This window comes from Triturus cristatus, chromosome 1_2 (assembly GCF_964204655.1).
Source record: "Triturus cristatus chromosome 1_2, aTriCri1.1, whole genome shotgun sequence".
NCBI lineage: Eukaryota > Metazoa > Chordata > Amphibia > Caudata > Salamandridae > Triturus > Triturus cristatus.
The window spans coordinates 262,606,830-262,623,295 of record NC_140580.1 but is presented as its reverse complement, the minus strand read 5'-3'; the positions used below and the strand labels follow the sequence as shown (position 1 = coordinate 262,623,295).

The 16,466-nt window shown below is 44.2% G+C and overlaps 1 protein-coding gene across 1 annotated transcript in view; it reads left to right on the top strand.

Annotated features, from left to right (window-relative positions):
- VPS26A (VPS26 retromer complex component A) overlaps nucleotides 1-16,466 on the top strand; it is a 363,728-nt gene that overhangs the window by 306,633 nt on the left and 40,629 nt on the right. The window contains exon 7 of the mRNA XM_085603584.1: nucleotides 1,653-1,721. Coding sequence (XP_085459710.1) covers nucleotides 1,653-1,721 — 69 coding nt within the window. The remainder of the gene's footprint in view (nucleotides 1-1,652; nucleotides 1,722-16,466) is intronic.

Here is a 16,466-nt window from a genome sequence, read left to right as displayed (position 1 = left end):
CAGTACAGTGGCCGTTTCAGAAGAAGGGACCCTCTGGGTTTTCAGAAATAGGTTTGACAGACCCACGGCATAATCCTCAGCTAGACGACATGTTTCCCATTTCTTATCAGTATACAAGTTGTATGGTAGAGTCGATATTGTATTGTTTGACCAAACCTTTTGGTTTACCCTTCTAGGACGGGGCATGGAGTAATAATACTGTGAAGCCATGTGCCAGTCACCTGTTCATTGAAGTGGTGTAGACTATGCAATACACCAGAGAACTGACGCATTTATCACCATTATTCTTCTGTCCACCAAGCAAGATATATTGTAGGAGTGGGGGATGGAATATTTTTTTTCTTTCTATCTTATGGAGTTTTATACAGCGCGAACTTGACCCGAAGGTATCGGATATCAGAGCGCTTTACATAGCACCAGTTGCGTTACATGAGGACACATTCATTTTTGTTAGGCACAGGGGCATTACGTGATTTGCCCAGAATCACAGGATGTCAGCGTCATTGCCGAGACTCGAACCTGGTTCCCCCAGATTCGAGGTCGTCCGCCCTAGCCGTTAGGCCAACTCCTCGCCCCAATTGATCCCTCATCTCCAGGAGTGTTATCACAGACTCCTGAATACTGATATATTAGCACACATATCTTATCCACTCAGCCCGAATATCTTTTACTCATTGCTAAAATAGTTTTATTGATAGTTTTCTCCATTAAAAAGCTGATCAGCTCACCTTTTTTGGTCAGATATTCCCTGGAAATTGCAGCTTCTTGAAGAAAAAGATGACGCCATCCACACCACACATCCCTTTCCATTTATTAACATACAACTAACTATTATAACATTGCTCCCTCTCTGCTAACAATAAGAGCTATACCATGGACCTGAATTTCCTGTACACTGCATGCAAACCTGTTATTCTCTCAAATTGAGTTGCTTGGACTACTTCATACTTTCTTTGAAAATCATATCCGTAACGTACCATGCTAAACTGTATATGGAAATGGTAAAATATAGAGATATCGGCCAAATTGACAGCAAGCATTGGCAAAACTGACCGGTCTGTCTTTAATGTGCTAATGTGTGCAAACACAGGAATTTACAAAAACATGCAGACTGTTCTGCCATATCTCATTGTGATCTGACACACCACGTGCCTCTTATGTGTGTGCCTAGTTTATTTTATTCCACAATATGTGCTGCTGCTGTTTTTCTTCTTTCAGTTTCTAATGCATGTGCCAGACATCACCACAAGCTTGCAGACTAAATAAACAATAGTATGTAGAGCTAAATTATGCAGAGATGCAGCATAAATTGACTTGACTGTTTATTTGCACATGCCTGTGTTTGCTTGCACTGGCACATTAAGCCACATGTTGCCTGTCCAAATGCTTCATTTATATGTGCCCCCACTCAGTCTTCTGTGTAATTGTGTATGTAGTCTGGCCACCATGCAGCGGGCTTTAGCATAACTGAGTAAGCAATGATTTAATTCTGTTATTATACCTGGTATTTCTTAATAGGCACGCACATACTTTTCTGGCATTTTTTATAAACCTTGGAGAACTACCTTTCAAAAGGAGTAGATTACGTAGTTTGAACATAATTATGAAGGGGTTTTAACTTTGAAATTTCATTGTTGTTTTTAACTGAACAGGACCCAGCACCACAACTGAAACAGAAACAATTGCGAAGTATGAGATAATGGATGGGGCACCAGTAAAAGGTAGTTTTAGGTCTACGTTTTCTTATCTTTGTCAATTTGTTTGATAAATCACCCAATATGTTTTATGAGTACCCGATCATCCAAAAACAAATGTTTGAGGCTTGTGTGCTGTAGATACACATGCTTTGCATACTACTGCCATCTAGTGTTGGATCCGGATGTTTGCAACTTGTTTTCCTTCAAAGAATTCTTTTCCAGTCACGAGGTAAGATGACTCCTCCTTTCAATGATGCTGCGCATTGGCATTGACTCCATTGTTAGATTATTTTGTAGCAAGAGGGTGAGAATAGAGTAAGTAAGTGTAGTATGAAAATGTCCATGCGTATCTAATGTGAACGATGAGAACTGCAACAACCACAGGTGTCCAGGGAGGAGGAAGGGCGCATGTGAATCTACAGCTCTACATGCCAAGAACAGATGCTTACAGGTTAAGTAACATAATCTGTTCGAGGCATGTGTGCTGCCGATACACATGCGTTGCATAGACTGTATAGCACTATGCTCCCAAAGCGGCGGCTAACCAGTGGGTGTTGCAGTTGTTTGAAAAAGTGTTTTTTAGCACTGCTTGTCCTACATTAGCTTGTTGACGTGCTAATACATCCACACAATAATGTTTGGTCTGACGGGTTCAGACATGTATTGCAGCACTCTGATTCGAAACCATCAATCGGGATCCCTTTGGTACGCAATTCAATCTACCCTCGTTGGTATTGTTTTGATCGCGTTTTCCACCTTCTGCGTGTCTAAAATTCTGAAAGCTTTAATTATCCAGTCGGGAAACTCTAACCGCGGCCTAACTCGTTTTCCTCTATCTACAGCCATTCGAAACCCATCATCTAGTCTTCGCCCGATTGAACTGACACCATTTCAATTCTGCCCTCTGTTTTATTCCAAATACCTGCACACCGACCTTCATAAGGTCTGTAACCTCTGTCTCTCTCCGGAACATAAAGAAGAAGACTGTGACGCCTGTCGGTCATTTCGATCCAAAAAGACTCTGCGGGACCGTCTAGCTCGATGAAGAGTAATGCAGCGGCAGAGTATCGAGGACACCCCTGATATCTTCAGAAACCATATTGAGCAAGAAGAAACGGAAGCGTCTGCAGCAGACGAGGAAGAGGCCTTTTTCGTCCAGGACTCCGATTCCGAGTAGGAGTTCAAACTAGAGTCCCACGACGTTCTAGCTGGACAGGGTGCCATGAGTACCGAAGCACCTTTGCCCACCAAACCCACTTCAGCCAAACAAAAGGCTATCGGGCCACCACTGCCACCAGGCCATGGTAGGCACCAAGACTAATTCCAACGCCCCTCCTTCCCGCTCAGCACCGAAACAGCAAGTCAAGCCTTCCGACTCAGGCTCGAGCCGAGAAGATACCCATTCGATTCCAAAGCATTCGGGCTCGAAAGATAAAAAGGACAGATCCAGCTCCGCACAGAAAATTTCGGCACTGAAACATAAAGACGCTTGTCTAAAGCCACTGGAGCCTATTCTAGAAACAATGAAACAAAAGAAGATTCATAAAATCCTAACACTGGGCACATTAGAACTAAATACAAACTAAATATAAATTCTCCCAAAAAGAAAAAGGACATGGCTACTAGCCCTATTACCATTCCTCAAACCCCTCTACCATCTTCACCAGAACCTTTTATACCAGCTTCATGTACTCTACATATCACACTACCAGGCTCTCCAAACACAAATCCTGATATAGGAGATGATGATGATGATACCTATGATCAGCCACCACCAGATCCATGGGATGACTATAATATAGATCCACCTGTAGACACAGATCCGGATCTATATCCGGCTAAACCTTCCCCTCCTGAAGATAATACTGCATATCAGTAGTTAATTGCTAGGGCAGCCACTTACTACGTAGTGACTTCACATAAAGAAGCCTTAAAAGAGGATTTACTGTTTGAAACTTTAGGAAACACACACAGAACATCAGTCTTTGCCTATGTTTAAGGGTATTATGAGGCATGCTAACTATTTTTAGGGATCCATTTAGGGCACTTATCCTAACACCTAGTGTGGACAGAAAATATAAACCTCACCATCTAACCCAGTTTTATTAATGGCCAGTTGCCTTTAGATTCTTTAGGGGTCTCTAATGCCCGTAAAAGGGCAAATTCACAAACCTCAGGTAAGGCATCACTTCCAGATAAGAATCGAAACTGATAGATGTCTCGGGGAAGAGAGTAGCTGCTCAATCAGCCAACCATTGGCGTGTAGCCAATACACAAGGTCTGTTGGCTAGGTATGATTGGGCACAATGAGACGAGATGGAAGAATTATTGCAATATTTCCCTGAAGAAGACAATAAAAGGGGGCAGAAAATAGTGTAGAAAGGGATACTTATTTCCGATTTCTCAATCAGGTGTGCGTTAGATGCTGCAGATACTGCAACCAGAGGAGTCAACACTAGCATTCAACTTAGGAGACATGCATGGCTCACAATTTCTGGTTTTAAACCAGAAGTTCAACAAACTATTCTTAATGCACCTTTTGATAGGAAACACCTCTGTTGGCCTCAAGTAGACCAAACACTTGAAAAAATGAAATAGGATACAGAAGTGGCAACATTTATGGGAGCACTTCAGTCTCCTTCTAGAGGTTCCTTTTGTCGCTCCTTTTACAGAAGAGGCCCCAAAACTGATACTACAAATGCTGCCGCTTCTTCATATACAATACAGACACAATCATCCCCCTCTAGAGGATTCTATAACGGTGGATACAGGGGAAACAATTTTAAAGGGAGAGGTAGAGGTACACCAACACACACCTCTCCATCCACTAACAAGCAGTTACTTGCTATCACTTCCCCCAGATCATTCCTCACCTGTCGGGGGAAGATTACAACAGTTTCTTCACATTTGGCAATCAATCACATCAAGTATAAGGTAAAGGGGGGTCCAAGGGACAATTTAAAGACCACGACCAGACTCGATCCCCTGTCTAATAATTAACAAACCAAAAAAGTCTGGTGGTCTATACATACAGGAGAGAGATACAACAGGAGACATACAAAGATAAGAAAGCCTTAGAGTACTGTATGGCTAGAAAGGATTTCCATCAATAACCAGTAGATGGTCAATTTCATCATCTGGATATCCAGCCTTCCCACCACTATAGACCTCTCCAACAAGAGGTATTCTTTGTGGTTAGGTGTCAAACAGATCACCAATAGTACACATGGGAAAGAGAGGACAGCGAGAATTACTGGCTTGACCAAGACATATATCATGAAATGATGTAGAAGGAGTGCAGTGCAAGAAAGTTAGAATTAAAAAAGGATTTAGAGGAAGAAAGGAGAGTTTATTCAGGATATTCCCGTCAGTTACCTCCCAAACGATTCAGGCAGACGCTGAGGTACCGACGGATAGGTAAGCGTGTACTCTTCCACTGTAAGGATTTTTCGATTTTTGCATTCTGAGGAATACAGTCATTGGTCTATAAGCAGCGGAATATATATTTAATCTGTTGTTGCTTGCGGTTTCCAAACGCACTTATTAGCCACACCACGAGTACACCACTGTTGGTATGAGTGTATGGACGCTCTGCCACGTCTTTTTTTTAATGACACCATTCCCTCACTATTGGAGAGTTGTTTCGAGGAGAGTCGAGACAGGAGACGTATTAGTGGATCCATAATGTGATCCTTTTAAAGAAACCATAAAGAAACCATTACAACATTTTGATCTTCCCTGATGGGAGTCTTCCACGATTGACTCTCTCACTGATGGTCATTCATTTAATATTCCTTCTACCTTATAGGGCGGGGCCTCCATCAACCTGAGTCTTTACCGGGTGAGGTGAGGCATATTCCTCGTGCTAAACAGGTAAGCACTTGGTGTTGGTATATTGGTTCTTCCCGATATATATTGTTATAATAGGAGACTTAACTATCTAACAGAGACATTGTGTTCTTTCTTCCCCTTTCTGTGCTTATCTCCTACTGTATTTAGGTAAAACAGTTATACCAGTTGCACGAAGGCATGTACACCACAAAGGTTGTATTGTATTTTATACACTTATTCTTCTTTTTTTCACACATATTGTTGCAGTAGCAATACGAACATGGTATAAGGTCCTGAGGAAAGCCTTCTGACCACTGAGTCAGGAAGGCTGAAACATGTCGACCGTATTGTAACACAGCCTATTTGTTAAAAGCTGTTTTTTGCACCAATTTTATTTTAAGGATTAGTAGGAATATCCTGAATAAACTCTCCTTTCTTCCTCTAAATCCTTTTTTAATTCTCACTTTCTTGCACTGCACTCCTTCTACATCATTTCATGATATATGTCTTGGTCAAGCCAGTAATTCTCGCTGTCCTCTCTTTCCCATGTGTACTATTGTGATCTGTTTGACACCTAACCACAAAGAATACCTCTTGTTGGAGAGGTCTATAGTGGTGGGAAGGCTGGCTATCCAGATGATGAATTTGACCATCTACTGGTTATTGATGGAAATCCTTTCTAGCCATACAGTACTCTAAGGCTTTCTTATCTTTGTATGTCTCCTGTTGTATCTCTCTCCTGTATGTATAGACCACCAGACTTTTTTGGTTTGTTAATCAATAACATCAGACAAATGGGTGTTGGACATTATCCAACATGCTTATTGCCTGGAGCTCACAAGCAATGCTCACAATATTCTACCCCATAATCACAAACTATCTTAGAACACCAATATCTGCTCAAACAAGAAGTACGAGCTCTTCTGACAAAAGAAGCTATAGAACTGGTTTTAATAAAACAACAAGGATCAGGGGTATTTTCACTGTACTTCCTAATTCCCAAAAAGGACAGTTCATTAGGGCCAATCCTGGATCTCAGGCCATTAAACCTATAAATATTATCAGAACACTTCCATATGGTCACACTGCAAGAGGGACTTCCACTTTTACAGCAAGGCGACTTTATGTCAGCACTAGACTTAAAGGACACGTACTTTTATATGCCTATTCACCCAGCACATTGCAAATAACTCAGATTTGTGATAGGAAGTGTTTTTAGCAATTCAAAGTACTTTCATTTGGAGTAACAACTGCAGCCAGAGTGTTCCCCAAATGCCTTGCAGTAGTAGCAGCACCTCTATGAAGACAGCAAATCAATGTATATCCATACCTAGACGATTGGCTCATAAAAGCCAACACACATCTCAAATGTGTACAACACACACAAACTACCATAAACCTTCTGCATCAGTTGGGATTTACAGTCAACGCACAAAAATCTAATCTTCAACCCACTCAAGTACAACCATATCTAGTAGTCCTTATAAACACTCAAATCACTGTAGCATATCCCAAAGCAGCCAGGATTCACAATTTTCGAACACTGTTACTCCAGTTTCAAAACAACCAGTCTACCAGTCAGAACTTTGATGCAGTTACTGGGGATGATGGCGTCATGCATTGTGATAGTGCCTCATGCAAGACTTCACTTGCGTCCTCAACAAGAATGCTCAGCACATCACTGGAATCATTCGCAGGGTCAGATAACAGATCTAGTATTGGTAGACAGCCGCACTCGTCGCTCTCTGCAGTGGTGGAACACACAAAATGCATCGAAAGGGCTGCCCTTTAGCGACCCTATTCTACAAGTCGTGCTCACAACAGATGCATCTCTCACATGGTGGGGGGGACACATTTACAACATTTAACAGTTCAGGGTCTTTGGGATACCAAGGCCTTTGGGATACCAACCAACAGAACCATCACATCAACTACCTAGAACTGCAAGCAGTTCAGCTAGCGTTAAAAGCATTTTTACCTCATCTGATAGGAAAGTTGTCGTAGTTCGTACGGACAATATGACAACAATCTACTATGTACAAAAACAGAGAGGAGGGGGGACACACTCTGTAACTGTCATGCCTCTCTCAGACCATTTGGCGTTGGGCAATTCATCACAAAATCCAACTCTTGGCAGAACATCTAACCAGGACAGACAACATCTTTGCCAACCTCCTCAGCAGAATGAGGCAACAAGTACATGAATGGCAACTTCACCCGCAAGTTCTCCTTCCGTACTTCCAAAAATGTGGATTTCCACAAATAGACCTCTTTGCCATTACAGAGAACTAAAAATGCCCAGACTTCTCCTCCAGTTTCCCACACCCTCTATCCAAAGGCAATGCCCTATGGATCAACTAGTCAGGGATATTTGCTTATGCTTTTCCGCCTCTCCCTCTCCTTCTATTTCTGGTTTGGAAACTCAGGCAGACATCTCTCACACTGATTCTGGTGGCTCCCACATGGGCTCATCAACTATGGTTCACCACACTACTAGAATTCTCTATAGTTCCACACCAGAAGCTCCACATAACACACAGAACCACTGAGAAATCAGACATTCAAACCCCAAGGAACTCAACCTAGTGATTTATCTATCACCAGATTATATGACAATTCTTAAGGAAGCAAGAAGGCCCACCACTAGGCCATTTTATGCAGCAAAGTGGAAAATGTTTGCAATATATTGTAATAATAACACAGTTGATCTGCTAGATGTATCTATACAAAATATGATGTTCGAGGCATATGAGCTGCAGATCACACACTGAGGATAAGATCGCCATCTGGTGTTGGGCTCGGATGGTTGCAGGTTGTTGTTGTCTTCGGAAGAAGCCTTTGGTCACGAGATAGGTGACTCCTCCCCTGGACAACAGTGTGCATGGGCATTCACTCCATCGTCAGATTGTTTTTTTCCGCCATTGGGTTCGGATGAACTTTTTTCCGCTCCAGCAGAAAACTTCCAGCAATCAAAATAACTCTTCAATCTTCATTCCCTCGACATCGAAATCAACCCGGACCGGTTCCGGAAGCGGCTGATGGACAGGACACCTTTTAAAAAATGCCCCCAGTGTGGAGCGAAGTTCCCCCTCAGTGACCACCACGAGGTTTGCAACCTCTGCCTGTCGCCGGAACACAACGAATCGAACTGTCCAGTTTGTACCGCTTTCCGTTCCAAGAAGACCCTCCGGGACCGAAGAGCTCGACGCCATATTATGGCCAAACCAGCTCCAGAACCGGAGGACATCTTTGCTCAGGATGTTCCTGAAGATGACACCGAAGATCTCGATCGTGTCCGAGGCCGACGATTCCGATGACCTCATCACTCCAGGGCAGCGTGTGAGTACCACCCCCCCCTGCCCCTACCCCATCCAAAAAGACATTGGTCAAGACTCCGCCAGCTGGGCCCAGTCGCGACCGAAAATCCTCTTCAGAAGCCCCGCCCTCGGGCCCGGCTCCGAAGACATCTAAGCCTGTAGGTGGCTCGGGCTCGAGCAAACCTCATGTTATTGTACCTATAATACCTTCGGCACCGAAAACTCCACTGTCGGCACCGAAACAGGCTTCAAGACCGAAATCTCCTTCGGCACCAAAACGTTCCTCGGCACCGAAGTCTCCACCGGCGCCGAAACGTTCTTCGACACCGATGCCTAAAAGTCCCTCGGCACCGAAGATTCCATCGGCACCGAAGATTCCATCGGCACCGAAGATTCCATCGGCACCGAAGATTCCATCGGCACCGAAGATTCCATCGGCACCGAAGATTCCATCGGCACCGAAGATTCCATCGGCACCGAAGATTCCATCGGCACCGAAGATTCCATCGGCACCGAAGATTCCATCGGCACCGAAGATTCCATCGGCACCGAAGATTCCATCGGCACCGAAGATTCCATCGGCACCGAAGATTCCATCGGCACCGAAGATTCCATCGGCACCGAAGATTCCATCGGCACCGAAGATTCCATCGGCACCGAAGATTCCATCGGCACCGAAAAATCCATCGGCACCGAAAACTCCGTCCACACCAAAAAAAGTTCATAAAGACCCGAAACGGCCATCGCCACCACCACTTTCGGAGCCGGATGAACTTTTTCGCCCAGATCCGACTCAAAAGCGGATGTACATTAATCCCAAAACCGGACATGTGACTGCAGTCCCATATAAAAAACGAAAGCTGGACATCACACCACCTTCAGCTCCCATACGGAAGAAGGACTGTGCTACTTCACCGCTTCGTCCTTCCTCTCCTGTGTTACCTCCTGACCCATCCCCCCCTCCTCCTCCTCCTTCTCCTTTACCTTTACCATCTCCTTCTCATTCACCTCCTCCACAGGATGATAATGATGATTTAGGGGGAGGGGCGGACCCTGATTTCTTTAATGATCCTCTTGATCCAAACGACCCTTTTACGTTCCCAGACACAGCACCAGTAGATGACTGGTCTTATCCAGTACCTGACATGCCTGACCCCACTACCTACCCTTCCAAGCCCTCCCCTCCTTATGACCATTTGGGGTTTGGCCAACTCATAAATAGGGCAGCAACATTCCATGGCGTCACCATGCACACAGACTCCCTTGAAGAGGACTTTCTCCTCGATACTTTTGAGCAGTCACAAAAAACTGTTCACATACTGCCCATGATTAAAGGGGTTATAAAGCATGCCACTGAAGTCTTTAAAGACCCTGTTAGAGCTAGGGTTCTCAACCCCCGCATCGAAAAAAAATACAGACCAGCCCCGCAGGACCCTGCATACATTAAAGCTCAGCTCCCTTTAGACTCCTTGGTCGTGTCAAATGCCAGGAAGCGTGTTAACTCACAGACAACTGGAGAAACGCCTCCCCCGGACAAGGAGTCTAAGCTTTTAGAGGCCTCAGGCAAACGAGTCGCCGCACAGGCGGCAAACCACTGGCGTATTGCCAATACCCAAGCCCTGTTAGCCCGGTATGATAGAGCGCATTATGACCAACTGAGGACCTTATGCAACATCTGCCTGAGCCCTTTAAATCCCAGGCTACTGACCTCATTCAAGAAGGCAAATTAATTTCTAATGCCTCCATTAAATGCGCCTTAGAGGCAGCAGACACTGCTTCTAGGACGGTCAATACCAGCGTCTTACTCAGACGACATGCCTGGCTCCGTATTTCCGGGTTTAAACCGGAGGTTCAAACCACGATTCTAGCTCAACCTTTCAACCAAGAGCAGCTATTTGGCCCTGCAGTGGACACTGCATTAGAAAAAAATGAAGAAAGATAATGAGACTGCCAAATCTATGGGAGCACTGCAGTCTCCTCAAACCCGGGGTTCCTTTCGTCGCTCCTTTTATAGAGGAGCCTCCAAAAATCTGGGAACTGAGACCACGTCCACCTTTAAAAATTCTGGACAAACATCCCCTAACAGAGGCTATTTTCGAGGGGGTTATAGGGGAAACAACAACAAAGGTCGAGGGCGGGGCAACAACAACAACACCCGCACCTCCCCAGCCACTAAACAGTGACTTGCCACCACTCCCCCCAGACCATTCCACTCCGGTCGGGGGGCGGCTCCAACAATTCCTACCTGTCTGGACTTCCATCACCACAGACAGGTGGGTAAGACAAATTATCCAGTCTGGCTACTGCCTCGAACTAATACATTCCCCCCCCGAACATACCGCCCAAACACCGTCCAATTTCCTCACATCATCTCTCTCTCCTCAAACAAGAAGTTCAATCCCTGTTACAAAAACATGCAATAGAACCAGTCCCTCTTCAACATCGGGGAACAGGAGTATATTCCCTATACTTCCTCATTCCCAAAAAGGACAAAACGTTAAGGCCCATACTGGATCTCAGACTACTAAACCAGTATATACAATCAGATCATTTTCATATGACCACCCTCCAACAAGTCCTCCCACTATTACAACAGGGAGACTTCCTCGCCACATTGGACCTCAAGGACGCATACTTTCACATCCCTATGCATCCCGCTCACAGAAAATATCTACGATTTGTGGTAGACGGGCAACACTATCAATTTACAGTTCTCCCCTTCGGAGTAACAACAGCACCCAGAGTGTTCACCAAGTGCTTAGCAGTCGTGGCGGCGCACCTCAGAAGACAACAGATCCATGTCTTCCCCTATCTGGACGATTGGCTCATAAAAGCCAATACTCACCAAAAATGCGTTCTCCACACTCATCGCACTATTCAAACCCTCCACAACTTGGGATTCACTATCCACTACCCCAAATCCCATCTACAGCCCTCCCACTTACACCAGTATCTAGGAGCAACCATAGATACATCCAAAGCCATAGCTTATCCCAGCACTGCCAGGATAACCAGTATACAAAATCTCATCTCTCAATTTCAAACTCATCAATCTCTTCCAGCAAGAGTGTTCATGCAGCTCCTAGGCATGATGGCGTCATGCATCTCCATAGTCCCACACGCACGACTTCAAATGCGTCCCTTACAGTAATGTCTAGCACAACAGTGGAACCAAGCTCACGGACAACTTACCGATCTGGTGTTGGTGGACAGTCGCTCACTTCGCTCACTGAAATGGTGGAACACCATCAACCTGTCCAAAGGGCGGCCGTTCTTAGAGCCTCTTCCACAAGTTGTGCTGACTACCGACGCATCTCTCACGGGGTGGGGAGCCCACCTCCTTGCACATACCACTCAGGGCAGATGGACCAGTCAACAAAAACTGCTCCACATCAATCACCTAGAACTCTTAGCGGTGTTCCTGGCACTAAAATCCTTTCAGGTACACCTAAAGAACAAAACTGTCCTCATACGCACAGACAACATGACGACAATGTATTATATACAGAAGCCAGGGGGGACACATTCTCTCCAACTGTCCCAACTGGCACAGCAAATCTGGAGATGGGCAATTCCCCAAAACATCTACCTGTTAGCAGAACATCTCCCAGGGATCCACAACCAGGTGGCCGACCTCCTAAGTCGCCACACACAGCAAATCCACGAATGGGAATTACACCCCAAGGTTCTACTCCCATTCTTCCAAAAATGGGGACACCCAGACATAGACCTGTTCGCCACTCCCGAAAACACAAAATGCCCAACCTTCGCCGCCAGGTTTCCACACCCACAGTCGAAGGGCAATGCCCTATGGATGAACTGGTCCGGCAGATTTGCATACACTTTTCCGCCTCTCCCACTCATTCCGTTTGTGGTACGCAAACTGAAACAACAGTCGCTAACACTAATTCTAGTAGCTCCCACTTGGGCACGCCAACCGTGGTTCACCACACTTCTGGAACTATCTCTAGTCCCACATCAAAAACTACACCTCTCCCCGGATCTATTAACCCAGAACCGTGGAGAAATCAGACACCCAGATCCTCAAACACTGAACCTGGCAATCTGGCTCCTGAAGTCTTAGAGTTCGGGTACCTCAACCTCCCTCCAGACTGTATGAATATCATAAAGGAAGCCAGACGACCTACTACTAGAGCATGTTATGCCGCAAAATGGAAACGATTTGCCATTTACTGCGCTAATAATAACATACATCCATTGGATGCTTCCATCCAAAACATCATTTGCTATCTATTACACTTGCAAAGATGCAATCTGGCGTATTCCTCTATACGTTTACACCTAGCAGCCTTGGCGGCCTACTTGCAAAATAGGCAACACCTGTCCCTCTTTAAGGTACCAGCCATCAAAGCGTTTATGGAAGGTCTTAAAAGAATTCTTCCTCCAAGATTACCACCTTCCCCAGTGTGGAATCTCAATGTTGTTCTAACAAGACTTATGGGTCCCCCATTTGAACCAATGCACAAATGTGAATTACAGTTCCTAACATGGAAAGTAGCTTTCCTTATCGCAATCACTTCCCTACGAAGAGTAAGTGAAATACAAGCCCTGACTCTGGAGGAACCTTTCTTACAACTACACCGTAACAAAGTAGTTCTTAGGACAAACTCTAAATTTCTTCCAAAAGTGATTTCCCCTTTCCACCTTAACCAGTCAGTAGAGCTACCAGTCTTTTTCCCTAGCCCAGACTCCGTAGCTGAAAGGGCCCTACATACCTTAGATGTTAAAAGAGCCTTGCTTTATTACATCGACAGGACAAAACCTTTTCGAAAGACAAAACAACTCTTTGTTGCTTTCGCGCCACCACATAAAGGCAATCCTATCTCCAAATTAGGTATAGCCCGGTGGATAGTTAAGTGTATCCAAATTTGCTACCAAAAGGCTAAACGTACTCTTACAGTTCCCCCTAGGGCGCACTCCACGCGTAAAATAGGGGCTTCTATGGCCTTCTTAGGTAACATTCCCTTAGAAGACATTTGCAAGGCAGCCACGTGGTCTACCACGCATACCTTCACTAAACACTACTGTGTTGATGTGCAAGCCAAACAACAGGCCTCAGTGGGCCAGGCTGTCCTAAAAACTTTATTTCAAACTGCTGCAACGGATACAGGTGACCACCGCTAAGGGGAGACACTGCTATATAGTCTATCCTCAGTGTGTGATCTGCAGCTCATATGCCTCGAACGGAATATGCTACTTACCAGTATGCATCTGTTCTTGGCATGTAGAGCTGCAGAGTCACACACGCCCACCCGCCTCCCCGGGACCTGTATCTGTTCCAGCATTTGTCTTACTTAGACATTGCACATGGACATCCTTTCTTTTCATTCCTATACACTCCTCTTTTCCCATCATGGCGAAAAACAATCTGACGATGGAGTGGATGCCCATGCGCACTGTTGTCCAGGGGAGGAGTTACCTATCTCGTGACCAAAGGCTTCTTCCGAAGACAACAACAACCTGCAACCATCCGAGCCCAACACCAGATGGCGATCTTATCCTCGGTGTGTGACTCTGCAGCTCTACATGCCAAGAACAGATGCATACTGGTAAGTAGCATATTCCTTATCTTTTGAGTCTACAGGGAGTTGGCTTAGCCTACACATCCATTCGACTACACCTTGCAGCAGTAGCTGCCTATCTTCAAAACAGGCAACATTTATCATTATTCAAAGTACCAGTATTTAAAGCCTTTGTGGAAGGCTTCAAAAGAATAAAACTACCCAGGGTACCAACTACCTATCTGGAACCTTAACATTGTTCAAACAAGGCTTATGGGTCCACCTTTTGAACCATTGCACAATTGTTCATTACAATTTGTTTCATGGAATGTTGCCTTTCTAATGGCTATCACTTCCCTAAAATGTGTTGGTGAGCTACAGGCATTAACCTTAGAAGAACCCTTCTTTCAACTTAATAAAGGTAGAGTGGTTCTTCGTACAAACCCAAAATTCCTTCCAAAAGTGGTCTCTGCTTTTCATATTAACCAATCAGTTGAGTCACCTGTGTTTTTCCCTCAACATGATTCAGTAGCAGAAAGAGCTCTACATACACTTTGTCAAAAGAGCACTATTATACTATATTGATGGGACAAAAGATACTCGCAAAACAACTTTTTGTTGCCTTTCTTCCACCTCATAAAGGAAATCTTATCTCTAAATCCAATATTTCTCGATGGATTGTTTAAATGTATTCAGACTTGCTATGTTAAAGCTAAAATAACTTTAACTATACCTCCTAGCGCACATTCTACTTGTAAAATAGCAGCATCTATGGCCTTTTTAGGTAACATTACCAAAGCTGACGTATGTAAGTCAGTTACATGGTCTACACCACACACATTTACCAAACCTTATTGTGTGGATGTAGTAGCACGTCAACAAGCTAATGTAGGACAAGCAGTGCTAAGAATACTTTTTCAAACAACTGCAACACCCACTGGTTAGCCACTGCTTTGGGAGAATACTGCTACACAGTCTATACAAAGCATGTGTATCTACAGCACACATGCTTCGAACGAATTATGTTACTTATCCTGTAAGCATCTGCTCTTGGCATGTAGAGCTGTAGATTCACATGCGCCCTCCCTGGGCACCTGTGGTTTTAGCAGTTCTTATTATTTATCTTACATACGCATTGACATTTCCATACTACACTTACTTCATTCTCACCCTTTTGCGGGAAACCAATCTAGCAATGGAGTCGATGCCCATGTGCAGTATCACCGAAATGGAGAAGTCCTCTTACCTTGCGACTAGAAAAGGCTGCTTTGAAGAAAAAAACTTGCAAATATCCGAACCCAATACTAGATGGCCGGAGTATGCAAAGCATGTGAATCTACAGCTCTGCATGCCAAGAACAGATGCTTACAGGGTAAGTAACATAATCCTTCTTCAGTATAAATTCTAATAGTCCTATAATGCATATTTTGTTTAAATGTTATATGTAGTGATTGACCTTTTCAAATATCAAAAGGCAGGTGTTAAGGTCAGAACACTTTTTATAACATGTTCTTAAGGTTCTGCCATGAACTACATACTTGGATTCCTTTTTATCATTGCCACAGGAGGGAAATCACATACCCTAACCCTTTGTGCCTGGCTTAACTTCGCATCTGACTGGAAAACGTTTTGCTGACAGTGCTCCGCCCAGATGAAGTTCTGTCTCACCACCTGGTTCTGACTATTTGTTGTATCATCTTCATCAAGCTTTATTCTGAAGCATTAAAACATCCACAAAAGCACATAAAATATTACATCAAATATAATCCATATTTGTTGTATCATTTCACCTCCTTTGGACTGTTTGCATCACAAAGCAAGCAGAGTTATTTTACATATCAAAAGTACACTGAATCTTTACACATAAAATGGTTTATTTTGTAGATGCATTGCATACACGAAGCAATTGTCTTTTTTTTTGTCTTTCCTTCACTACAGTAGGCTTTTTCTAAATGTTTTAGTTCAAATTTAAAATGCAAGACAGACCTGTTGGCTTTATCGGTACTTGTTTTAGTATACTCCGACCCAGCAATACTCTTTTTGTCTCACTTGATAGTTTTTTTTAAATCTCTGACTTTGTGGCAGGATTACATTGGCTA